Source organism: Talpa europaea, assembly GCF_964194135.1.
Source record: "Talpa europaea genome assembly, chromosome: 7".
NCBI classification, from domain to species: domain Eukaryota; kingdom Metazoa; phylum Chordata; class Mammalia; order Eulipotyphla; family Talpidae; genus Talpa; species Talpa europaea.
Genome location: NC_140074.1, coordinates 102,516,578 through 102,543,890, shown reverse-complemented (window position 1 = coordinate 102,543,890; position 27,313 = coordinate 102,516,578). Strand labels below are relative to the sequence as shown.

The 27,313-nt window shown below is 48.5% G+C and overlaps 1 protein-coding gene across 1 annotated transcript; it reads right to left on the bottom strand.

Annotated features, from left to right (window-relative positions):
* Positions 1–410: 410 nt before the first annotated feature.
* On the bottom strand, positions 411–27,313 carry FGD3 (FYVE, RhoGEF and PH domain containing 3; the record flags this gene model as incomplete). The annotated part of the gene is made up of 15 exons (XM_084237935.1): positions 411–764; positions 882–1,028; positions 2,440–2,580; positions 5,500–5,651; positions 10,778–10,928; positions 12,080–12,110; positions 13,325–13,404; positions 14,134–14,226; positions 14,448–14,594; positions 16,304–16,362; positions 16,994–17,132; positions 22,331–22,487; positions 25,147–25,283; positions 25,974–26,063; positions 26,885–27,313. 15 exons carry the CDS (start codon positions 27,311–27,313, stop codon positions 411–413), a joined length of 2,307 nt encoding a protein of 768 aa, XP_084094061.1.

Sequence of the window (27,313 nt, the reverse complement as noted above, 5' to 3'; positions counted from 1 at the left end):
GAGGGTTGGCCTCCAGTGGAGTCTCATATTATGGTTATTCAGGAATCATTTGTCCCTCCTTTAGGTCATCCACAGGGGGCAGGGGCTGCAGGGCAGCCAGGAGAGGGCAGAGGACAGTAGAGGCAGGGAATTTCCGCTCCTTCAGTTCACATGGTGTAGACAGCAGAGACAGTGAGCAGCAGCTAGGAGGTTCATTCGGCAGTTCTGCTCCACCAACTCGGCAACACTACGACCCTGGGCACGGCCTCCGATGCTCTGTCTGTCTTTGGGCCCCTACAGGACGCCCTGAGAGAGGGTTATCTTAACAGTGACCCTACACTTGCCCCAGACACACAGTTAGAGGAACACTTTTGCTCCAGACACACAGTTAGAGGTATACTCTTTGCTGATATGCTAGCTGGAACCTGGGGCTAAGGGTCCCCAGAGGTGGCCTGGGTCAGGTCCCCTTGGGAAGCAATGCTCAGAGCCTCCACCCACTGCTGCTGAAGTTCTGCAGATGAAGCACTCAGGTACCAGGACTGCTGGGCCTGCTGCAGCCTCCACACGTGTCCGTCATCCAGCCTCTCCTTGGGGTCTAGCAGGCTCACCTTGCAGCCTGAGAGAGGGATGGTACAGGGTGGCTGGTTGTTCTGCACGAAAGAGAGGGGGATCAGTCCTCTGGCCCTGGAGTCCTTGCATTGCTGAAAACATCTCCCATAAGTGGGCAACAGAGGGCTGATTCTGGGCAACCAGGAAAATAGACGCCCAGGGTCATTGAAGGGACCCTTCAAGCAGGGTGGGTGCCAGGGTAAGGCCCATGTCCCTCAGGTACTACAGGCTGAGGCTCTGAGCTCTGGGAATGGGGATACCCTCTACAAGAGCCCAGAAAATGGGGGTCATACCTGGTTGCCTCCCTGCAGGTGCAGTACCAGTTGCAGGGGCTCTGATGTGACAATGGTGGCCCACACCTCACTCCAGGTCACTCTGTCATCTGACATTTGCAGGGGGCCACGGAGCAGGCTGGGTTGGGAGTCTTCAGTGGCTGACTTCTAGGGACAAAAAGGATAGGTCAGCTGCAGTCTCATGGGGGAGCCCAGCCATTCAGGGGACCAGGCAAGAGGGAGAGATTAACTGGACAAAGAACTGGTCCAGTCTGATCCCCAGGGTCACTGCAGGACCAGTTGGTATCAGGCTCTGTGTGTGTGTGTGTGTGTGTGTGTAATTGTGATGGTGTGTATGTGAGGTAACATCTGACTCCTGGATCTCATTTTCAGACTCTGGAAGAGAATAAACTGCTGCTTACATGGCCTAGTCTGTCATGTTTGTTATAAAAGCCCAGGCTGACTAATCAGTAATGCCAGTCTGCAAAACTGTGGTAGATAAGAAATATGTATTTGGTCATACAAATGACAAAATATATACATCTCTGTATTTGTCTTCAACAACAGTTGAAGTTGACTCATAGCTCCCAAAACGCTTGGAATGTTCTAGGTGTTGAGAGTGATAAAGATGTCTCTTATGTTACTGAGGTCAATTTTGGAAGAACCTGAGTAGGGGGGCTGATTGCCATGGGAACCAACCATGTGAACAGAAGTTTGGAACTTCTAATCCTACTCCCTTGATTTCTGGGGAGGGTAGAGGGGCTGGCTGTGGAATCAACAGCCAAAGACCAAGGGTCAATCATGCCTAGTGATTATTAGGCATGCCTAACGAAGCCTCTACAAAACCCAAATAAAGGGATTTCAAAGAGCTTAGAGAACATGTAGAGATTTGGGGAGAGGGGTGCAGCCAGAGAACATGGAGACGCCCTGCTTTTCCTCCAGACCTGTCCTGTGTTTCTGTTTTGTTTGATGTTCCTGAGTGATATTCCTGCTAATAAACCAGTGCTCTAGTGAGTCAACTGTCTTTCTGAATTCTGTGAGCCATACTAATAGATGAATTAAATCTAAGAAAGGGTTATTGTAACCTCCAATCTGAAGCCAGTTGGTCAGAAACACAGGTAACAGCCTGGGCTTGTAATGGAGTCCACAGTGGGAGATGAGGGTACAGTTTGGGAGGTTGAGCCCTTTGCCTGTGGGTTTGGTGCTATCTCTGGTAGATAGTGCCAGAATTGGGTTGAATGCTTGGTCACCTGCTGGTATTTGAGCAATGCTGGGTTTTTGGTGTGGTGAAACCTCAACACACACCTACATTGAAATTAAGTCCAGGAATCTAGTCACCATCTAGCTCCTGAGTGCAAATGGCTCCCAAGACCTTGGCTGTGCCCAGACCCTGAGAATCCCCACCCAAACACATGTGTCATTTGGTGTACAATTGTCAGCAGCTTCCAGGGTCATGGACCCCACTGAGTTTCCCCTCAGTCATCCTGGTCTCAGGGAAGCAGACAGCTCTGGAAACACAGTCTGCTCAGGCTGCCTCAGGGACTTCAGTCTGGGATGCTCATAGAACCAAGCCACCCACCTCAGTCCTCTGCTTTGGCTCTGTGGGCTCTTCAGGGCTGGGACTTGCAGGAGCCACTGACTGGGTGAGAAAGCACTCTCGGCAGACTCGGCTCTGCCTGCCATGCTCAGCCTTGAACTCAGAGCACTTCCCACAGATGACCTGTAAGGCAGAAGACACTGTGACCCACAGAAGACTGGACAAGAAGGATTAGAAGGGCTGCAGGGGGGTAGAGGCAGACACAGTATGCAGAAGGGCAGTGCTTCTCTGTGATCAGAGGACAGAGAGCCCAGTGCTGGCCCCACAGAAGTCCAGGACTTGCTTCCTTGCCTGGAGGGTCCAGGATCCATGGGTCTACATCACAGGAAGACACTCGATGTCACTAGTTATCAGGGACATGCAAAGCCCTCATGAGGGCATCTATACCCATCATGGCGGTGTGATCCAAAATAGGAAGCAAGTGTTGGTGAAGATGTAGAGCTATTGAAACTCTGTGCGGTGTTGGTGTGAATGTAAAGATGTAATATGGAAAAATAGTACAGCTGCTGTGGAAAACAGATGGCATTTCCTCAAAAAATTGAAAGTAGAATTACCCTATGATTCAGTAATTTCTATGATTTCTGTTTACACAATTTCACAGGGTAAATAAATTATCCCATGATTCAGCAAATTCAGCAATTCTGGGTATATGCCCAAGAGAATTAAAAGCAGGGACTCAAAAGGATACTTGCACATTTATGTTCTTAGCAGCTAGAGGGGTGGACTGATGGAGAGATAGGTAGAAGGATGGATAGATGGGGAATGGATGCAAGGATGGGTGGATGAAAAATTGATGGAGAGATGGGTGAATGAGTGGGGAGATGGATAGACAGATGGACAGATGAACGGATGGTTGGATGGATGAATGGATGGAGAGATAGGTGGATGGATGGATGACTAGGTAAGTGGATAGATGGATGGATCACCTCAGCCATCCTCTCTCTCTTCCTTCTTGAGAGAGGGCCCTCATCTGGGTCCTCCTTCCAGCCGGTGGTCACCTTCAAGTTTCTTCCATAATCACACTGAACAAGCCTCTCCTCCCATCTCAGCTAGGATTCTGGAAGTGCCATCTGCATCTCTTCCTCTTTAGCATCCCCTTGTATCTTTGACCTCAGCATCTGTACCTCCTGACTGGCACTGTCTTTAGTCAGACTGTGCCTCACACCCCCAATATCCCTTCCAGCCCTTCCCTGCTATATACAAGGCCTCTTATTCTATTTGCATTTGTCCCGATGTAACTGCTGGAACCTACACTCAAGGCCTCCTAGCAGTGCTTTCTTCTCTACTCTGACACCCAGACCTAAGCCAGAGGGTTGCCCTACTCCCAGTGTCTTAGCTTCTGAAGTGCCTGCTAGTCCAGGAAGCCTTCCCAGACTTCCTCAAACTGGGTCTGCTTGGAGGTGGTCATTCCATCTTGAGGCCATTCCAGCCTCGCCAGGTCTCCACCTGTTGGATGGAGAATGCTAACCTGAATGTGCAGTGTGTGGGTGCCTGCTGGACACTGACCTCCCCAACCTTCAACCTCATACGAGAAAGGACTGCCACCCCCTTTCCAAAGGCAACTATTACCCCCTGATGTGTGACTCTGTGAAAGTTATGTATCTGAGCCTCAGTTTCCTTGTCTGTAAAACTGGGTGGTTGTGAGGCTTTGGTGAATGTAGGTCGGAAAAACCTGTGTTGGGGTACAGGAAGGCTCTGCAGCCTGCTCTACCATGGTTCTGTGGGCCTGGGATCTCTTGTCTGAACTCACCCTCTGGCATGACCCTAAGGGACTGTGATGTTGGGCAGTGATTCTCAGACCACAAAGAGAAAGACTATTCTTCAGCAAGTGAAGGAGTTCTTCTTCAGAGGCCTCGATTTTACGGTTTGGTTTTGTTTTGTTTTTTGTCAGTTTTCTCCTTTTCTTTTATTATTTCCTATGTGAGGAGGGAAACTGAGGCAATGAAGATCAAACCAGCCCAGCAGGCTGCTGTGGACAGTCACCCACCAAGGTGCCAACCTCCATTGCTGGTGGTGAGCACAGGCTGGCTGAGAGGAGCCCAATTTGGGGGAAGACTAACAAAGGCTAGTGCTTTTGATCTCATATAACTAATGTTTGGAGTCTGCAAGGCAGAGGCAGTTCTTAAATTTTCTACTGAAGTCTGGTCAGGATTGAGTTAAATATCCCAATCCTGGAGAATACAATGTGAACCCCAAATTGAATTCTTTGAGGGTTAGAGACTACTTTACCCATGTGTCTGCAATCTAACTATCCATCTACACACCCACCCACCTATTCATCCACCCATCCATCTACCCATCCTCTATACACCCACCCATTCACCCTCTATCCATCCATCATCCATCCATTCTACCAACCAGCCAGCCAGCCATTCATTTGAATGCTTATCCATTAATTCTGCCCTTGTCACAAGTTTTATGCAAGGGTGTGACAAGGAGCATCTATCCAAGCATGGGATGCCAGTGGCCTTGGAAAAGTAGCTCTGGGGAAGCTCTGTGCTAGTACCCACTTGCAAACATAGATTCAGCTTAAATAATTTATTCTAAGAATGAGCAGTCCTCTCCTTAGGGATACCTTTTTCTTCCAATATTACACTAAAAAAAAAAAAAGCATCCTGAGGAGAAGGATTTTGGGGATTGTGTGAAGAAGAATGGAGAGGGCTTGCTTTCAGAGACAGGGTCACATCACTTGGGGGGCCCCAAACTTATAGCACCACTGGAGAGCTTAGACTAAGGTGGCAGGGAGGTTCATCCACCAGGGCTGCACCCCGCACATTGCTCTGTCCCTTTCACCTCACATAGCATGAGGTCACTCTCATTCCTGTTCTCAAGTCACCCAGTTACTATGGGCGCTATAGTCCCAAAAGTCTTTAGACACCAGAGCTGAGCAGAGAAAGAAGACTGGGTTTCCACTTCAGTTGGGCTATTTCACATCTGCTCAGGGTGACTCTTTGTCATCCGGGAGACACTAAATGGATGCATCCTTGCAGGGCCAGTATGTATTTCAAAGTTGCCCAGTATCGCCTCCCTCCCCCGACTCACCACCCCACAGAGCTTGCAGTGGTGCCTCCTCTTGGTGATGGAGTTGAAGGTCTCCCCGCAGCTGCTACAGCCCTGCTTCTCCTTGTCACGTCTGGCCTTAGAGGACCCTTTCCTGGACTCAAGCTGTAGGAGGAAAAGGCTGCAGTCAGCTTCTGAGCATGCACAGAGGAGCAGCTGTGTGGGACACAGTCACCAACACTCAGAACAAAAAGCTGCTGTGGAAAGATTCAAGCGAGTTGGCCATGGCCCCCACCCCCCACCCCCCACTCCAGCTCCTGCTGTCTTGGTGGGTACAGAACTCTATTCTGGAATGAATGAGTCCTACTCGGAGGCCAGTACATTAACCTGGGGTGACTAATAGATCTTTCTTGCTGGGGGAATGTCGGCCCAGAGCCCAGGATAGGGATGTCACCTGCTCTGCCTGGGTGCTGGGGTGTTCTTGCACAGTGAGGCTCTCCTGCTCCAGGAGCAGAAGCAGGGCTCTCCTTTCTCCCTCAGGTGCTCCTGACCTTCCCACTTGTCCTTTCAGCAGGCCAAGAAAAGAGAGCCCTTGCTAAGACACAAACCACAATATAGTCTGTGTTTTTAGACACTAACAGAGCCTTAGGACATGATACCCAAATACTAAAAACACTTTTGAATTTAAATAAGCTGTTTGGGGGCCTCCCTGGTGGCGCAAGGGGTTAAAACTCAGCACTATGAAGTTTCAGCAGCCACTGCAGCACGAGTTCGATCCTTGGCCTGCCAGGGAGCTGACCCACATGGCGCAGCAGACCTCTCCTGTCTGGCCTGCTGCTCCCCTCAGCAGTGGATTTCAGTAGATCTGCTTGTTCTGCTCCCCGACTCTGTCTCTGGTGAATCCTCTCACCCCACTGCACCTCTAGCCTATACCCCAGCCCTTGCATACATAAATAAATAAATCTTTAAAAAATAAATTTTAAAAAGCTGTTTGCAAGAACCACATCCCATCTCTAAGAGGGGGAAGAAGTGGGGAGTGGACAATGGGAGAAGGGATTTCATTTCACTCTATCACTTCTTAAAAGCATGCATTTATTCCCCTTTATAGTCAAACATGTGTTAACATATTTTAAAAATCTGATGCTGTCCAAACTGAAGGAGCAGGTTACATAATTCCTGCACACGAGGAGACTTGCAGAGATGTGTTGGGAGATGGTTTAAAGGGGTTGAGTTAGACTGCCCTTCACGTGGCCATGCCCTGTCCTGGATGAGATTGCTGCTTGGCTCTCAAATGCCTGGCACCCTGGGGAGGACTGGGTTCTCCTGGAGCTCTGGCTGCAATGTCTTGTGGGCACAGAAAACACAGCCAGTTCACCACAGACAAGAAGATTTTACAAAATGCCAAAGTTGCTCATCACACTCCCTAGGATGTCAGAGTTGGTAGAGCCACTGGCAGGGCTTCTTGTAATCTCTGCCACACACCAATAGGGAAACTGAGGTACTTGTCCATTTGGAAGAAAAACACTTAAAATAAGTTTAACTTTATGGTGTCTGAGCAAAGTAAAATGATGTTTGGGGTTTTTTCCCAGCTATTCCAGAAAAAAAAAAGATTGTGAGTGGCTGGGGGTGGGGAAGGCAGCTGAGACAAGAACAGCAGAGTTGAAGTTTCTCCAGGCCGAGGATGTGGGGGGCAGGGGGCTCACTGTACTGTTATCTCTACTTGTGTGTGTCCAAAATATCCTTATTGAATTGAGAATAAAATAAGCTAAGAATATGTTTACCATAAATTCTGCAAGTTTAAGGAAGAAAGAGGTGATCTGGGTGGGGGGGCGTGAAAGGGGTGGCTTAGGTGGGGCTTGTTCATTGGGGACGCATACTGGTTGAATTGTGTCCTCCAAAATCAATACGTTGAAGCCTTAACACTCAGCACCTCAGACTGTGATTATATTTGGTGATCAGATCTTTAAAGAGAAAATTAAGGTAAAATGAGGTCATTAGATGACACTGATTCAGCACAACTGGTGTCCTTATAAGAAGAGATGAGGACACAGACATGTGAGGGACAACCACATGAGGACACAGGAAGGAGATGGGATCTGCACAGCAGGAGAAACCAATCCTGCCCACACCTTCATGTTGGAGTTTCCATCTCCACTACCGTTGTCTAAGTCAGCCAGTCTGTGTTACTTTATTACAACAGCCTGAGCTGACTCATATGGAATCTGGGTACAAATTCTGGCCTATGCTACCCAGCTGTGCAGCCTCTGATCACTGTCCACAATGCCCCCCCCACCCCATCATGGGTTCTTCGATTGCGAGGCCAGTGCTGGCCACCCAAAACAAGGATCCCAGGGTGGACTGGCTCCTCCAAGGGTGACCCCTGGCTCCGGGGACATAAGATGTCCTTGAGTCTTCTTGATTTATTTCACAAAGCTCAGAACCACAAGGCCCTGCCAGGCAGAGAATGTACATCACGGCCTGAGAGGCAAAACTGAGGCCACACTTCTTCCCCTGGCCACTCCTGCTGCTGACTTGGCTGTCATGTCCCAGCAGCCTCTGCCCCCAGCCAGCCTTCAGTGTGATTCCACTGTGCCTGTTTTCCAGGTACAAATACCAAAGGCCTGGGAGGTGGGAGTGATCACTGGCAGGGTGACTAAACCCTCTGTCCTGCCTTTGAGCCCCAATATGTATCTCAGCCCAAGGACAGAACTACAACTCATGGGACTCCAAGCAGAAGATACAGCAAAACTGAGGGATAAGGATGGGGAGAGGCTATCAGGTGTCCCCAAGGGACAGGGGCCAGATAGAGGGCTGGAGCAGCAGGCCTGACCCAGGAAGGATGGAAAAAGCTAAAGCAGGTAGAAGTGTGTGGTCAAGAGTATGCCTCAGACAGCTCTCCTCAGGCCTTACAGGGAGTGACATAGGCTGGAGCCTCAGTCCCTGCCCACAGTGGAGGTGTGGCTGGGCTCCTCTGTCCTCATGGGAGCTCCAGGGGAAGAGTGTGGGGGCAGGGTACCCAAGCAAAGGATGGCTGGGCAGGGACTCACTCAGAACTGGGTGGGTGGAGGGGGTGGGGTTCCTGCATATTGTCATAGTGGGTCTAGGGCTCCAGGAGGCCTCTCTTACCCTGTCATGTTTGTGCTTCTGCGAAGAGTAATGTGATTTTTGCAGAATGGGGAGGCTTGGATTCTGCAAGTCCCCCTTGCAAAACTTCCTTGTCTGGGTTTAGCATTTCTTAAGAGAGGTTTGCAGGAACTGTGTGTCTGAGGACACAGGGGCTACAGAAATCAGACCATCATACCCAAATGGGTTTGCTCTTCTTCTGCAATTGTGCTAAGAAAAGCTTACATCCGGTATTGTAGCTGAGGTCAATCTTTCTGGTGTCGGAATTAACATTCACTTTGGGGTGCCTTCCTCAAATATGAATACAGCCTGGGCTCACCCTGTATGGCTGGAGAACATGCACACCGAGCTGCCATGGGTCCCAGCAAACTGCTGACAGAGACAACACTAGGCCACGTGAATGGGGCCAAGCTGTCACTATTTGTTGTCGGGTCGGGACCCGCTGGGGATGGGTAAAGGGACAGGGAGGCTGGGGGGCACCAGGTGTCCGCAAGGACTGGGGGCAGACAGAGGCTTCCTTAACTTGGATTGTAACCCTAAGCACCCAAATGTCTGGGACACTGCACATTCCAAGGAAGACTGAGCCCTAGGGCAACCTGTGTGTCTACCCAGTGAAAAAGGACATAGCCAACCAGCATGTCTGCTGACCACAGCCTGACCTGGAGGTACCCCCAGACTTGGCTGATACTTGAGCCTTGGGGGTTCTCAGTTACCTTCTCACCTGTTAAAGAATGGGCACCCTCATGGCAGGCAGGCACCCACCCCGGTTTCTCTCTCATCACCCCACCCAAGATGGTTTGGGGTCAAGGGATGGAAATAGCCAAGACCCAGATGCAGGGCCTGTCCCTGGGAGGGTGAACGGTAGACAAAGCTGCTTGGGCCCCAGTCAGGTGCCCATGGTGTCCTGAGGCAGAGGGAGCAGACTCCAGTGAGGGTCTCTGGCACAGCCACCTCCCTGGGTCCCAGTGAGACCCTCCCTCCATCCTCCTGGCTTGACAAATGGTCAGATGCCTCCTCTAAGAAACTTTCTTTGAAGCACTCCTGCAGGCGCCCCTGGCAGGCCTCAGCCCTTGCCTGCCCCTTGTCCTGGTGCTGCCTTTCCCCTTTGATGACTGAGTCGCCAAGGGCTGGGCACCAACTAAATTCTCGTTTCATCCAGACATACTCATTTGAAATAGAAGCACAGCACCATGCCGACAGCACAACTGTGTGACCTTCGCCAACTAAGGGATGACCTTAGGGCCAGGGGATCTGAGATCCCTCATTCTGGACCCAGATAATCACCATGAGGACGTATCCCTGGACCCTCACCCTCAGGTCACCTGTCTGACTCAGGTCACCTATCAGACCTCAGATTACTCTGTCTGACCTCATGCTCTCCCCTGCCCTGAGAATAGCAAGTAGTCACTCACCACTGCAGCACCTGCTCCATCGACCATTGCTGCATACTCCTCTGAGCTGGTGCTCACTATCTGGAAGGACAGAAACAGCAGGCATGAATGGAAAGTGTGTGGCCACATGCTGATGCCAATGCAGCAGTGACCAATAAGACCCCCGAGTCCTTCCATCTGACCACAAATAGAGAGAAAGGCCTACAGGGCTTAGTATTCACTGGGCCCTGAGCCTGTTTCTCCCTCCATAGTCCTGAAGGGGTCCAGAGAGCCATTATCCCTTAGAGCAGTGGGCAGGGCCTCACTGGCCACATCACACACTGTGGTTAGATGTGGCTCAGGGTCTCCCCTCCTCAGGTTCTATGGAGACCTCTGTATCCACAGAACTTTAATGGCAGGTGTGAATACATCCAGTCAAGGCAGGAGACAGCACTTTGGAAAGAAGCAAAAGGTGAATAGCTGTGAGTGTGTTTGATGCAAAAGTAAAAGCAGTAGCCTGGTCTGTATACTTGCTGAGGCCAATGGGAGAACCAACCAAGCCTGGAGTCTGGGACACAGGCTGCTGGGCTGGGTTGGGCTGGGTGTTCCCCAACTTCATGGACACTCTGGAGGAGGCATGGGGGGAAGGAGCCTCCCTCTGAAGTCCTACATAGTGGTACCAAAAGAGAGGATGTGGCTGTGGCTTAGAGAGGTCCCTGAGAGATGGCTCGCTGCTGCTGACATCCTGGGTGGGAACCCTGTCTTCTGGCTTCCCCAAGCTTGGGGAGACCCTGAGTGGGGATAATCAAGATGTTGATCTGTATCACCAGACAGGGATCCCTCCCACGAGCCCAGGGTATTGGCACTTACAGGAGAGTCTGGAGTGAGGGCAGGGTCCTCATCCTGGCCCAGGGAGCAGCCAAAGGCCTTGAAGGTCTGGCTGTTCTGCTTGTGCTTCTCAATGGTGGCCTGGATGACCTGAAAGGGACCAAAAGAACAAGGCCTCAGAGGTCTCAGCCAGGGAGGGGAGGGCAGGTGTGTGCCTCTGTCCCTGAGGATGGGTGCATGGTCTCTACATCTCCCCCTTACCAACAGCCTAACACAAGTCATCTATGCCAAGCAGGTCTCCACCCCCACCCTCTTCAGTGCCATAGGAGGACACTTTCTGTGAAGAAGCTATATCAGAGTCAAGGTCACATTTCCATTTCCTACATCAGCAGTTACACCTAATTTGAATTTCCCTTCTTTTCTCACCCAAATTCTAAGAATTCTGGAAGCCACATGTATTTAATGACTAGTATTTGGCCTGGTGGTGGCCATGCTATACTTTGTGAGGCTCTGCTGCCCCTGGTCCTGAGATCCCCCTTTATATTGGCCCTCCTGACCTTTGCCCTGCAGGTTACAGCCTCTGTCCCATCATTTCCATCCTGGCCTATCCTGAGCCAAGCCCACTGTAGCTACCCAGGACACTGTCTGCCTCCCTGCCTGGCCATCTGGAAGCACAGGCTCCGTCCTGGAAGTCAAGCTGCTCATCCAGCATGACCTACTACTCCTGTCACCATGGAGAGAGGGCAACATCCATGGAGATCTTCCCAGAGGTGAGGGCAGCTTCCTACCTGCCACCTCTTCATGTCTGTTTGTAATTTTACTGGGGCCCCAGATAAATGAATGGGTTGAAAGGCTTATGGCATCTGAAGGTGCTATAATGCAGTCACTCTATCATTTCAAGGCAGGCAGATGGGTGGGCACTGTGTGGGGGTCATGGGCCACCCATTGCTATGCCAACACAAAAAGGCCAGAATGCTCAAGAATTTGGTGATTTGGTTACTTAAAAAGTTTAGGAGCTTCGGGCCTCCCCAGTGGCGTAGCAGCTGAGTGCCGAGTGGCGAAGCTATCCACAGCCTCTGCAGCATGGGTTCGATTCCTGGCCAGCCAGGGAGAACCCCACATGGGTGCAGTAGACCTCTCCTGTCTTGCCTGCTGCTCCCCTCAGCAATGTCTTTGGTTCCTCTGCCTGTTCTGCTCCCCGCTCTGGCTCTGTAAATTCTCTCACCCTCCCACGTTTCTAACCTGTACCCCAGTTCTTGTATAAATAAATCTTTGGGGAAAAAAAAGTTTAGGAGCTTCACCTGAATCCAGTCTTTCTTCTCCTCTTCCGTCCTACAAAAACAAAAGCAGGGCAGGGGGAGGAGAAGAGGAATTAGGGTCAGAAAAAGGGAGTGGGAATTATATGGGGAATATAACCAAAATGAAAATGCATACATTATGCAAAAGTGAAAAATGATGTAAGAATTATATAAAATAAAATAATTCATAAAAAAATACCCACTATGGGTAGAAAGAAGCTGGGTCCTAGGAGGCATTTGTAAGTCACAACAGAAAGGGTTGTATATGTTCAAACCATTTTTTATAACGTAAATTAATAAATTCATGGAAACTAAAAAAAAAAAAACAAAAGCAGTGTTTTATTAAACTAGTCTTAGATACTGATAAACCAGACTCCTCTCAGTCCTGCAGTGCATGACTGAGCTGCTAATGGCTTCAAAATGCAACTCAAGGTTTAGAAGATTGGCCCCAAAGAATCTGGAACACTGTGGCCAGTGTAGCCAGCTGTGGTCAGGTGTAGCCAGGTGTGGTCTGTTGTGACCAGGTATGGTCAGATGTGGTCAGGTGTGGCCAGGTGTGGTGTGCACAGCCCTTTGCAGTAAGTGTAAATTAACACCTCCCTGGACCATAATGGGCCATCACAAAGATCTCATATCATTAGCAAAAGTGAGACCAGCTGTCCCATTCCTGACAGGGTAGTGTGACAATAGCTACCAACACTTAAAGCAGGTATGCTGCCCTTGGCCAGCATTCTATCTCAGGAATCCATCTTCAGATATAATGAAACAAATACAAAAAACCTTTCTGGGGAGGCCACTTTGCATTGTCTGCAGTAGTGACTTGGAGGAAACCTGGGTGACCACGGAGGAAACTGTCAGTGATCACAATGGAAAATTAGGTTGCTTAGGAAATGAGGTTCAGATATGGGAAGATGTGATAACATGATTGAAAGAGCAAGACACCAAACAAGCGATCCAGTATAAATGGCCATCTGTGACTTTAAAAATAGATGTGTATATATGGGCACAGAAATTCTGGAAGAAGAACTAAGAGGTGGTTAAGAGGATCTACTGGGGGTGGGGAGCAGGAAACAGAAGCTTAATTTTCACTGACTTCCCCTTAGTGTTATTACAAACCACAAATGAGTAAGTAACCATAAATAAATAAAAACACATAACCAGGTTGCCCAGTTTACAAAAAGTCATATGCTAAAATTTTAGGTCAAAGACAGTTGCACAGGGGCAGATGCTGAGGGACAGCAGGAGTACCGAGTCTGCAGCTCCAGGGACCTCTTCTTCCCTGTTATGACAAATGTGTGGGCTGCACTGCGCTTGGCCACGTCTTGGACCTAAAGCACATTGACCAAGAACAAAACAAAAACAGCCAGTCACTTAGCAGGTCTTGAACTTGTGGGTCTTTCCTGAGGAGGGACAGAGGTGACCTTGTGACTGATACTACGTGAGCTGGTCCACACATAGGGCAGACCACGGTCCCACTGGGCAGGGCCAAGACCTCACATCCTTGTGGTTGAAACTGGGAAGCTGCTCCCTGACCGCTGCACAGCTAAATCTTGTACACCGAGATCTCCACAAACACACACATGTGCCCCAGAGAGAGGGATGGGAATCCCTGAAGAAGAGCTGGAGGGTCTCTACTGCATGAAGCACTTCTGAGCCGCAAAGGGCAAAAACCTTGAAGCTCCCCAGCCCTTGCAGTAGGATCCAGAGGTCCCACCCCTCTGGTCCTTGGCTGGATACCCCTTTCCCCCACTGCCAGAGGAGGGGCCCTGTGACTAGGTCATACACAGCTCCCCGGTATTCACGCAGTAGGATCATTTCTTCATAGACTCCCACCCACCTATGTCACTGGAAGGATCACAGAGCTCACAGCAGGTATGGGGGACCCCAGGCCAATGATGTGAAGGTGCTTCGGGAGACAGGGGACTAGGTCCTGCCCAGAACTCTGATAGGGCTTCCTAAATCCCTCAAGGTCAAGGTCAGATTTCTTATAGAGAAACAGTAGAAAAAATGATTTCTTCTAACTATAGGAAAAGGTAAATTTTTTCCAATTTACCCACCTGGATCCCGGCAATGTCCATCTTCTCCCGGACACTGAACTTCTGACCCATGAGCCACAGTTTGGGTACACAGTAAAGAATCATGCTATTGAACTGCAATAGAAAGGCACTGGATGAGGGCAACCCCACAGAGGAGGTGCCCCGGGAGGGAGGCACTCCAGGGAGGGGTTTACCAGGGAGGAAAGGGGCAAGGTTAGGAGGGGTATGGCCTTGTGGCTTGTGGGGACAAGGCAGGGAAGTGGTTGTGTGGCAGGGGTAGGGGGACAGGAGTTGTGGCTCGGAGGCTGCAGGTGGGGGGATGGGGCAGTGCTCACCAGAAAGAGGTGGCGGTCCTGCGCAGTACCATTCTTGGCTGATAGCTTCTGGATGTGGCCCTCCTTGATCAGCTCATTGGCAGGATTGACAATATCCTCCTCCCCACCCAGTTGCTCGTACACCTCCAAGAGCTTGTGCATTTTCTCCTGTGAGAGATAGAGAGCTCAGGCAGCTGCCTGGCCACAAGGACTGAGGGCCTGCAGGGCTGCTGGGACCCAGAGATGCAGAGCCATGCCCCACAGTGATGGTCCCGAGCCATGATGGGGAAATGAGCCTACTGACAATGAGGGGGAAGGGAAAACATGGTGATATACATGTTGGGTATTGAAGGATAACTACAAGTTCGCTATGCAGAGACCAGTAAGTGATAACAATAACACAGTTGTTATGTGCCAGGCAGCATTTCATATACAATGTGGGTATGAACTCATTTAGCGCCAGTACCCACTCTATGGGATAGAGACCATTACTGTCTTCAATTTAAAGAGAAGGAAATGGAGGCACAGAAGAGACAAGTGAGTCACTGGACATGTTTCAGCTAGAGAACTGGGACTGGCCTTCTGAGTCGCTGTGCTGCATGCTGGGAAGGCAGCATAAGACATTAGGTTGGGGGGTCTTGTCTGCCATCAGCAGCTTTTGCCCTGGTCATTTCCTTCCCTTGCCTGATTTCCTGCTCTACCTTCAAGCTATGTAACCCAGGACCATCCTGAGACCAAACAATCCTAAGTTCACCTCCTCCTGGTCTCCTGGCCAGTTGGATGGTCATGTGGCCAACCACTCCCCTGGGTATGATGGGAGTGGGTCAGCAGCTTAGGCCCCAGCTCTGAGCTGAAACACTATCCATCCTGTGCTGTCTCTGATATTAGCAGGAGCCTGGTCAGGGGCAAGTACAGAACAGGCAGAGTTCAGCCTGTGGGAACCTCCATTGATGACCCCGTGGGAGCCTGAACCCACCATGCCACAGCCACCACTGTCCTTAGACCTGAGAGAGCTCAGCCTGCACATCTGGGAAGCAGGCTAGATGGCTGGACCTACTGTCTATGACACAAATGCAGGTGGATGTGGGGAAAAGGGGAGTCAGATGGAGATCAAGGAGGAGCAGGCAAGGCAGGGCTGAAGAGTCATATGTATGGGGGGGTAGTGGCAGGGTGGAGGGAGGGAGCTGGGTGTGTACCCGGTGTGTACTGGGGCGGGTGTGCACCTGGTATGTACTGGAGGGTAGGTGTGCACCTGGCTTGTAGGTGAACCAAGTATTCCTGGACCACAGCTAGTTGGGAGGGCTCTGTACAGGGAGTGACAACACTGGTCTAGATTTAATCTCGAGAATGGTGACCAGAGCTGGGAGAACGAGGTGGGGAGGCAGGGAAAGCTGGGTCGTGTTCTAGGTTGATTGGAGCAGTGGTCAGGTGACCCCCAGGTCATGGTTCTGCTGCCTGTTCTCCATGGTGTATGTGGTGGCTTCTGGTGGGGACTGTTTAATCTCCCTGTCTGTGGTATATCGTTATAGCAGCCAATCTACTAAGAAAGACTTTAAGAAAGAATGAGTGAGTTAATGATGGTAATTTGAGAGCTAACACTATGGTGGGTCCTGTTCTGGGAGTAATGCTGAGTGAACTGAGTGAATCACTTAATTTCCACTGCAGCTCAGTGAAACAGGTTCTGTCAGTAATCTGTTACAGGTGGGGAAACTGAGGCATAGAGTGCTAAATAACTGACCAACAATCACCTGCTAGTAAGGGGCAGGTCTGTCTAGCTCTCAATGAAGCCCCTGTCTGCCCTGGGGACAGGTGGTCCCCCTTTCCCTCCCACACTGCAGCAGGTCCCTTGGGGGGACCCTAGAGGACCCCCTCCTCACCATTTTGCGAATGGCGGTGTTGGAGTGGTTGGCGGCTGTGGAGATGAGCTCCAGGGACCCTGCAGGAGGAGATGCAGAGTCAGCTGCAGGTGCCTGGTGGCTCCACGCAGGTCCTGACCCTGTGTGGATGGTTCAGTCCTGCTCCCGCCCTTACCTGCTCTGCTCTCAGACTTGGCATGGTATGTGTGTTGGGGGAGGGGGGGCGGGTGACCCTGCAAACACACTTTTTGCTAGGGTTGGGGTCTGTTGGGGCCAGTGCCCCAACCTCCTGAGCAGGACCCTCCCCTGTAATGTCTACCAACTGCTATTCTTGGATCAGGAGTATCCCATGAGGCACTTCTTGTTGCCTAAACTCTGCAGGAGCCCCTTCCCCAAAACCAGTGTCCCTCCCCCCTACACTGCAGTAGGTACAGGAGTCTCTGCCCTTAGAGACTCTTGGTTACTTCTGAGCTGTGTCTAAGGACCATCGGCATTCTCCCCTTCCTCTGTCTCCCTCTCTGTCTCGGCTTCTACCTCCCCACCTTCCTCTCTCTCCTTCTCTCCTGTTCTGCATCTCTCTGTCTCTGCTTTTTCTGTCTCTGTTTTTCTCTCTCCCTCTCTCTCTGTCTTTCCCTGTCTCTGTCTCTCCCTCTCCCGCTGGGATTTGTTGACTAACTCTGCTCCTGTTCCCCAGGACCCAGCACTACTCACTCTCTGCATCCTTCCGGTCTAGGGCATTGGCTGGAAGCCTCTTCAGATAGTCCTTGAGCAGCAGCTCGTAGCGCGGGATCCTCTGCACAGGCTCTAGCATGTGGTGCTGCAGTGTCAGGTTCCCGCACACCTCCTGCTTCTGTGGGGGGACAGACCAACAGTGGAGGCACTCACAGACACACTCAGACCTCAGGTCCCACTCCTACTCTGCCCACGGTAGCCCTAGGAGGCTGCCCCAAGCAGCTGCCCCTTGCTGACTGCAGATCACTTTTTGCAACAGGATAAATCAAGGCTGGGACAGGGCTGAACACTGGTGACCTGCCCTGAATCTGGTGCAGGCTCCTCCATATCTGTCCTCGCTGGAGACAATAAAGGCTTGGACAAGGACTGCTGGCTTCGTTCCTGAGAGATGTCCCCACTCCCGCTGGTACTTGGGCCTCAGCTGAGAGGATGGGACTCAGCCCTTGCAGCCTCTCTGAGTGCTGTCACCTGCTATAAACTGAGAACCAGATTGGGATGGGGGACACGGCAGAGACCCTGTGACCCTACCTTGCCCAACACTCCTCCCAGACTCCCCATCTTCTCTGAAACACTCCCTCAGGCCCATCAGCACTTCATCCAGACCCCCATCTGACAGCTGTGCCCCAGGCCACATTGCTGAGTGCCATCACCCCATCTCTATGCTAGGTCCCCCTGTCCTGCTCCCTCACAGACTCCTCCCCTGAGGGGCCCTGCCTGCCTGCGACAGAACCTCTTGGCCCTGCACCTGACTGGGAAGCCACTGCAATCACCTCGTGGTCTCACTGGCACCTGTTTCCCTGCCCACCCACCCTGTTGCTGAGCTCAGAGCCCAGAACAGGAGGCTGCATCTCAGAGGAGTCTAAGTGCCTTGGACATGACGCGGCTGGAAATTCCAGTCTGCAACCATTGTAAAGTCATCTAGTTTCCAGTGAGAATCAAAGGATGAGGAGAAACAGGATAGTTACAAGAAACTATAATATTTAACAGGGCAGGAAAGGTAAAATAACTTCTCTATGGGGAGGCTGGGCAGACGTCCCAGATCAAGTGAGCAGAAAAGGGACAAAGGACTGTTGTGTGCTCCAGACAGGACATGGTCAACACACAGCCTCACTCCTGGGACATTCCCGCATAGACACACAACCTGGTCCCAGCCATGGAGAAAATGAGGACAACCCAAGTGGAGAGATAACACAGAGGGCACAGAGGCACAAAGGAGATGAACTTGATAATGGATACAATACATATCTTGGGCTCTGGACCAGGAAATAAAACAGTATTGGCACAACTGGTGGAATTTGTCACCAGGGCTGTGGATTGACAACGCCACTGCTTCAGTGTCAGATGTTCTGACTTTGATCACTGTGCTGTAGTTATGTAGAGAACATCCTGGTTCCCTCTGAGTATAAAGGGTTAAGACATGTGCAACTTAGTCTCAAAAGTTTCAAAAACAATAACTGTGTGTGTTTGGAGAAAATGATAAAGTAAACAAGAAAAAATGTTAACAGTTCCCTGTTTTTGCAACTTTCTTATAAACACTGGAAATTATTCCAAATAAAGGTCCAAAAATTTTAAATATGCCTTGGATTAAACCAAGGCAACCTCCAAAGACAAGGGGAACCCTGAATAGTCACGCAATCTCCACATTGTTTATGCCAGGATTTCTCAGCTCTGTGGACATTCATCACTACAAATAACACAGACAAGGGAGGGAATCCTGGAGGCAGGAAAGATATCCAGGGGCACCTTGAATCCAGACCATGTCCAAGCCATTGGCACAGAGGGCTCAGTGCCCACTAAGCCCATTAGGGGAACAGTGAAGAATGTGTGTGTGCCTGTGTGTATAGATTTGTATGCACTATGTGTATACATGTGTTGTGTATTCTGTATGCATGTGTGTGCACGTGTGTGGAGGTGGGCACTGATACCATAATCTGATTGGAAACTATTCTGGGATAACATTTAAATTTTTTTTTATAGAGGGATGTTTTATTTATTTGTTTGTTTGTTTTGTTTATACATGCACTGGGTACAGTCAGAAGTGCGGGAAGGTGAGAGAATTCACCAGAGCCAGAGCGGGGAGCAGAGCAGGGAGAAGGACCGTAGTACACTGCTGAGGGGAGCAGCGGGCGGCAGGAGAGGTCTGCGCGCCATATGGGACCCTCCTCCGGTGGCAGGGGAGCAGCCGGGGATCGAACCAGCGCTGCAGAGGCTGCGTAGAGCTTCGCAACCCAGCGCTCAACCGCTGCGCCACCGGGGAGGCCCACATTTAAAAATTTTTAAAGTGAAGTCATAACATTAAAAGAAAATATAAATTCTATACATGTGGGTTACTGTTATAAATGCATTTATATGCATAAAAGATTTTAAAAGTTTTAGTTTATTAAAAATTCATTGAATATAATACTTTGGAGTTAATCTAATTAAGGAAGTAAAGGACATATATAAGCAGAACTATAAGCTGAGATTAAAAGACTTAGTGATAGAAGGATATGGGAGAACATCCCATGCTCACAGAAGGGGAGAATCAATATAATCAAAATGACTATCCTGCCTGAAGTGATATATATACATTTAGCACTATACCCATCAAAATACCAACAATAATGTTTTCAAAGAAATTGAATGAAAAAATTGAAATGTATATGGAACTACAAAAGCCCTCAAATAGAAAAGCAATCCTAAGAAAAGAGGAGTGAAATGAACACATCATGTTACCTGATTTTAAGTTTTACCATAAAGCATCAGTATTAAAAACAATATGGAATTGGCATTAAAAAAATAGATATATTGATCAATGGAACAGAAGCAAAAACCCAGAGATAAATCCACATACACAGCAGACCTAATTTACAATAAAGCAGCCATGACCAAACAATGGAAAAAGTAAATGGTGCTGGGAAAATTGGAAGACCACACATAGAAGAATGAAGTGGGCTCATTAACTCCACATCCAAAAATAAATTCAGGTGGATTAAAGATTTAGATATAAGGCTTGCAACAATAAAATATGTAGAAGAAAACACTGCAACCCAGGTTAAATCGTTCAACTGTTTTTGTTATAGATGTATCTCCAGGAAAGGGGAGGAGCATAGCAGCACAGTAAATGGTTGCCATTTTCCCTGGCCCCACTTAAAAGTAGTTACATTGGACTACAATTCCCAGCATGCCATCTTGAATGGGGGAGCAGTTGGGAAGGAGTGAGGTAAATATGCAAATTGAAATGGAATAAAGGGAGAGAGACCAAAGGAGGAGAGACACTTGAAGGAGAGACACATGAGTGAGATCCACATGGGGAGGCTGTTCTTGGTCCTTGGCAGAGATAATGGCAGCAGTTATCTTGGCCTGATGGTGGATTACATGGTACAGTTTGAATTTCAGGTATCTCCTGTCCTAGCTCTCTGGAACCTACCTAACCCCTTTCTTGTAGTGCCCACTAGAAGGTACCATAGATTATGTTAAGTTTTGGGTCTCAGCAGTCTTACTTCGGGCAGAACCTGCTTGACTGGGCATTTGTCAAGGAGAGGATGGATTAATTTTTGGAGTTTTATTTGGAATCTGTTAATTGAAATCCTTTCTTCTCTCTTTGCACACCAATTCTATTCTATTCATACCAGTTAATCTGTCACACTAAGGGTCTGCTTTCTTTTGCCTTTGAATGTACATGCACCCCTTAACAATTTGGGGCTCCTGGGTACTTCTCTGTCGTACAGTTACACTTTCAGACCCTAAAGAGCACAAGAAAAGAAGTTATCTCTCTTTCTCTCTGAGGCTTGTATTTACAGATATAGTAATAGCAACAGCTTTGAGCTGGACTCCAGGGCCAGCTGGAAACTGAAAACACAGAGAAAGAAGGCACTAAGCACAAGTGGGGCACCTTTGAAAAACTGAATCCTGGTCCTGACTCCTATTATCAACAAAATCACTTCTAACTGGTTTGGATGGACGGTCACTGTTACTATAATGTGCTTATTTCTTTTGATCTTTGGTCCTTGTCTCCTAAATTACTTAGTTCCCTTTGTCTCCAAAAGGCTGGAGACATTAAAACTTCCAAATAATTATAATTCAAGTATATAAACAATTGGGATTACAACCCTGTGACTGATAGTCATATCTTAAGTTAGGAAGGGAAAGATTCTGTTCTTCCATGGGCCCCCAAACATCTACCCCTATTCAGCAAGTAGTGGTTCCAGAAGACCAACCTCCTGTCCATTGGCCCTCAAGGAGGAACAAGAGGAGGAAATTGTTACCAGCTTGGTAACCATGAGTCCCTTGCCCTATTTGTCCTTGCTGTGCTCCTGTTTATCTTTTCTTTTAGACAAAGCCAGAAAAACAGCTGAAACTGAGATAAAGGTAGAAGTGAGACAAGGGTTAAGCCACAACCCTTTATCATAGTAAAAAGCATGCCTAGCACCATGACAGATCCAGTCAAGACCAAACTTGTCAGAAAAGGGGATGTGAATGCAGCTCCTGGAACACCTTATCTATTTCTCAGAAATTCTGCTGACACTGACCTTTTAGCCTCTCCCCTTCCTTAGTACTCTCCTATGTAAATCCCTTCATCTCCTCATTACGGGGAGATGGCCTTTGAAACAGTAGTCTGCCCTGTCCTCAGTTTTGCTGCACCTCATTAAACCTGATTTTCTTCCACAAACTCTTGTCTCTCAAGTTTTGGCTTATAAGTGACAAGTAGCCAGACTCCCCAAAACTCTTATAACAATATGTTCCATGACATCAATGATAAGGATGATTATAAATTATTGCTTTTAGCAGATTAAAAATGTGGCTAATTAAAAGTCAAAAATGTGTGGAAAGCTATTAATAAGTTAAAATACAGGAGATCAATGGGGAGAAATTATTTTTAACATGAATGACAGATGATGGGTGACATTCTCAGCATATAAAACCACGTAAATCAATAAGAAAAAGACCAACAAGCCAGAGCTGTGAACGGGGTGTTTGCAGAAAAAAAGAAAGAGAAAGACAACCTTTTCCTAAATTCATGCACTGCTGATGGAGGGCGCTGTGGAGTGAGAGGCAACATTTGAATGCAGATTCCATGAAATATATTTGTAAAGTTATCGACACACAACCTCTTTGGTTATGATTTCCCCACCAGTGAAACAAGAATGATGGTTTATCTCTGGGAGTTATTTTTAAGGATCAGAGCATCAAGACAGCATCTGGACATAACCCTTACCTTTACTGATTTTCACCATGTTCCAAATTTTCAAGAATCATATATATTACACTTGGAAGTGAAAAGACAAATTACAGAGGAACCCAGCCCCAGGCCCCTGAGGTCATCGCAGGCCCTACCTGGATGCTTTGGACAACATCTTTAAAAAGTGGTGAGCGCTGGGTCCAGGTGCTCACGAGCTCCACAGCTTTGTCGAAGTTCTTCATGTATTCCCCATACATTTTGAGGAACGGGGCCAGCTTCTGCAGGATATCCCCAAGCCGGGGATTTGTGTCCCTGTGTGAGGGATGAGATCATAAGAAATGGCTTGGATGAGTACAGGGACTCACCAGGGGTCACATGACAGGACCAAGTTCCAGCTCGCTATGATGCTGGGCAAATTGGTCACCCTCTCTGTGTCTTCTCCCACTGTCATGTGAGGTGTTAAATATATGAAGATAATTGTGAGGTGGAGATAACTGAGAGGGCTGTAGAAAGCAGCACAGAACTGTTGCTTAGAATCAGAGTTAGTCTCAGTGCACCACTCTGATGACAGGCCCCAGTGATCAAAGAGAATCAAGGAAACCCTGATTACTCCTTTTCTGAGTGAGATTAGGAGCAATGGGAATTGCCTCATGGGAAAACACACTGCATAATGCTGACAATGATTTGAAAGTAAGTTTCAAGAACCTAAATACATGTTAATAGTTTTTGACCTTAGAACTGTTGGCAGGACTGGACAACCCGGCCAACGAAAAGTCCCTGGTACCCTCGAGAAGAGGAAAGCCCAGGTGGAGTCTGATGAGACCAACTTGTTCCAGAAGCCTACACGGACCGGATGTCAACAGTTCGCTCTGAATCCTATATGGAGTATTCCAATGAAGCCAGCTAAAAATTGCTGCTTAGTTATTCTGCCCTGTGATTTTATGCAGAAATAGGCAATATGGTTTAAAAGTAGATTTAGTTTGCAAACTTTTGCTATGCTGTTAAAAAAATTGGGGATCAAGGTTGAAAGAATTTGTTTTTACATAAGTTGAACCATTTTAAGATTTTTTTTCCTGTGATTTTTGACATATCTGCTGTCTTGTTCTGGCTAATGCCTCCAGATGTTTTCTTTCGGCTGGGACTGATGAACTGTTTTTCCAGGAATGGAGGATTTTTGCTTTGCACAGTGGACACTACCTGGAGGGATTCATTTTCTTTCAGACTGGAACCTTGAAAAATTTTCATCTGAGACTGTATCCCAGCATCCATATGTTTGATCTTCAGCACCATGGAAATGGTGGCAAAAAAGTGAAAGGGGGGAATTGTTAGGGGGAAATGATGTCCTGAGTTAATCCCATACAGGCTTTGTGGACCCCACCCCCACTCCAGACTAAAGCCATCAAGACATTGGGAAAGACAAATCCCATCACCACCAAAGGGAGGGTGGCTGGGACCTGAGGGTGGAGTTGGGCAGCCAGGTTGGATATAAAAACCAAACACGTGGGCCTTGGGGTCGCTGGCTCTCTGGCTCGTGATCACTCGCCTCCTGGCTTCACCGCTCCTGGCTGGTGGCCAACTCTGAGAGCACCATTTTGGGATTCCTGATTGGCGGATTGGGTAGGACTCATTTAAAACTTTGTCTCCCACTTTTCTCCCAGAGCTGTACATTTCCTCATTTCCCCTTCCCTTGTAAATAAACCTTTTATTAATCTTTCACGTGTGCCTGCAGTAGAGCATTAATAAGTCCTTTTAAGCACGTGGGTGAGGACCCACAGTCAGGTACCCCGTTTTGTATCGGGGTTGCTCTACAACAGAACTGCTGGTGATTTTTCTTAAGAAATAATCAAAAAGAAGGGGGAAGGGCAAACACAGAGTCATCTGCTGCAGTGTTACTGGGAAAGGATGCCCAGGATTGAATTCGAAGGGCCACACCTGAGAAAGCAGTGGCAGGTGGCCAGACTCCTGCACAGGATATACAAGGAGATGTGTAGGGTGCATGTGCTGAGCCTCTCCAGGGCCCCAGGGTTCCTGGGAACCTGTGTTTAGCGTATATGGGTCAGCTAGAAGGCCAGTTGGCCTGAACTTTAACCAATGGTCTTGGGGACATGGTATAACCTGCTCTGCAAGTGGAGCGTGTCCTTTAAAGATTTACAAATTGACTAGATCCCTCACTGAGGCTTGTGCCACCCCGAGTGAAGTCCCTGAGCTCCCACTCTCCCTGGTCTGGCTGCAGCTTGGTGCTGTTGCAGGACTCCTGATGTGATATTCCCAAGGTCACACACAGGAGAACCTCACACTGGTTCAAGCCAGGTCAGTGAAGCAGGGCAGGAGGCAGAGATCCCCAAGCAAAACTGCAGGAGCACTCAGAACAAAGGGAAGGAGTATATGTAACATGGAGAATGTTAAGTTGAGGGCCACACTGGGATGTTATATTATTGTGATTCACAGCTAAGCTCTTCCTCTACTAAGAATGAACAGAAGTGGCAGAGGAACAGTTCACTGGGGCAGTGGGAGGATCCAAGGTGCACTGTTGAAGGGGTAAATCTCGGTCTTTGAAGCAAAGGTGGAGTGTTCCCTGGGAGGGAAAACAAGCCTCTGCCTCTGCTGATTTGCTGTTTGGTGTTTACAGATGTCAAACCTCCTCTAAATCCCATAAAGCCTTGGGTAGGCATTAAATTTACTCTCACTTGCAGATGAAGACACTAAAGCTTGGCACCACTAAGAAGATATGGGGGTTTGACCCAAGACAAAGCAGAAAAGGAGCCCTGACACCATGAGACAGGGCCTCTATGAGCCTGCCTGGCTTGTAGGCATGTAAACCCCAGATTTAGAGCCAATGTGGCAGGGAGAAGTCAACTGAACTGCTGTGACAGAATCACATGACTCATAACCACCAACACTACAGAGCCAACCACCCCACTACCAGGAGGTGTCAGCCTCCCACTTCCTGGGTGTTATGAGTCTTACTCACCACTCCTTTGTGATGCGTTTCTGTAGCTCAGGCAGGAGGAACTGCCCATGGAAGCAATAGATGGAGGAGATGTTAGAGAAGATGCCTGTGATGACTTCTGGAGGGATCCCCGTTTCTGTCAGCCTGGTGCAGAAAACCTGGGTACAGAGGGTCCCACATAATAGCCACTGAGCATAGACCATTGTAGGGGGTTTCCATAGTGCCTCTGCTGCAGTATGGGGGGGGTTCAGTTTGGGAGATACCACTGCCATCTCTTGTTTTCTTATTTCCTCAAACTGGTGCCAATAACCTTAAGGTCTTAAAACAAGCTTAAATTGGCTAAGGACTGGGGTAAGGCAGGGAGCAAGCCCTGTGGACAGGGACAGGCATTTCCTCCACCCACATCGCATGGGAAATTCAGTTCCTATTTCTTTTCTTTGTATGTGAGTTACAAACAGAAGCAATGGCTGTCAAAACCCTGGTTCCATCAGAGCCTTGTTCCTATGCTCATAAGCCCCATGTTGCCACAGGGAAGGGATGAGTGCCCCTCCCCACATCTTGGTTGTTGAGGCAAAAAGATGGCCAGAGGCCATTTATATGTCAGACAATGTGACTGCCAGGAAGAAAGGACCCAAGATGACCAGACAAGATCTTAGTCTAAAGCCATAGTTTTGAAAACAGAAAGTATGTTTCTGGAGAAGGTTTAAATTTACCTGAGCTTTAGTATTGAAATTATTCATAATGCAACTGGAAGGCCTAGTCAATGCTAAGAGATAGGGTGATTACCTCTGGAACTTCCTGCTAAAGCTCTGGAAGTGGACATAGGTAGGAACTGGGTCATGTGGTACCTGGTCCAGCAGATGCAGGCGCTTTACATAGGTCTCCTCAGTGTTCAGGAGTTCCTGGGCAATGTGGAGCAGCTTCTGGGGCTCAGAGCACTGCAGAGAGAGGAGACACAAGAGATTAGAGATAAATGAAATAGAGAACAGGCAAATAATAGAAAAAAATCAGCAAAACTATGAGTTGGTTTTTTATAAAATCAGCAAGATCGACAAACTCTTAGCTAGATTAAGAAAAAAAAAGAAGACTCCAATGGTTAAAATAAAAAATGAAAGAGGTAATATTAGAGCCAATGCACATAAACAAAAAGCATCATAAGAGACTATTGTGAACAAATGAATGCCAGCAAACCTAGAAGAAATGGATAAATTCTTGCCAACACACAACCTACCATGACTGAATCACAAAGATACTGAACATCTGAACTGACCAGTAAGAAGGAAAGAAACTGAAAAAGCAATGAAAAAAATTTCCAACAAAGAAAAGTCCAGAACCATATGGTTTCACTGGGAAATTAATTTCAATCTTTCTCAAATTTGTCCCAAAAATTGAAAAGGAGAGAACACCTCCAAATTCATTTTATGAGGTCACCATTACCTTGATACCAAAGTCAAACAGACACTACAAAAAATGAAAGTGATAGATCAATATTCTTCATGATTAATGGTGCAAAAACCCTTAGCAACATACTAGTAAACCAAATCAGTAGCATATTAAAGGATTAAAATCCATAACTAAATAGGGTTTGTCCACAGAATGCAAATATGGTTAACATATGAAAATCAATGTAATACACCACATTAGGAGAATGAAGCTGGAGGGGAACCACATAATCATTTCACTTGATGCAGAAAAATCATTTGACAAAATTCAACATACAGCAGTTGCAACCCCAGTGCCTGGGATGAGGGTGACCTACCTTGGCTGGGTCCATGTTGGCCCTGGAGGGGTTGTTCTCAAGTTCAGGCTCCTCAATGCAGCCCTTACCCACATCACTGTCAGGGTGCAGCCTCAGGACAGTGGGGCGTGGGACCACCTCATTGCCTTCCTCACAGGGAAAGTGCTCATCCGCTATGCTGCAGGACGGGCTGTCGATCCCACTATCCCGATTAGGGATCTTAATGTCGCCACTTGGTTCCCCTGTGGGGTCTGTGCCCCGGGTGCCATCTGTAGCAGCTCTGCTGCCAGGGTTCCCAGTGGCAGGGTCTTCATGGTGTGCTCCAGGCCCAATGGGGAACATTCGGAGCTTCTCTAGGTCTGCATTGGGCAGCTCCAGGGAGGCATTGCCAGGCCCCTCCAGGGTAGCAATGGAACTTGGGGGTACTGAAGATTTCCTGCCTGGCTCCAT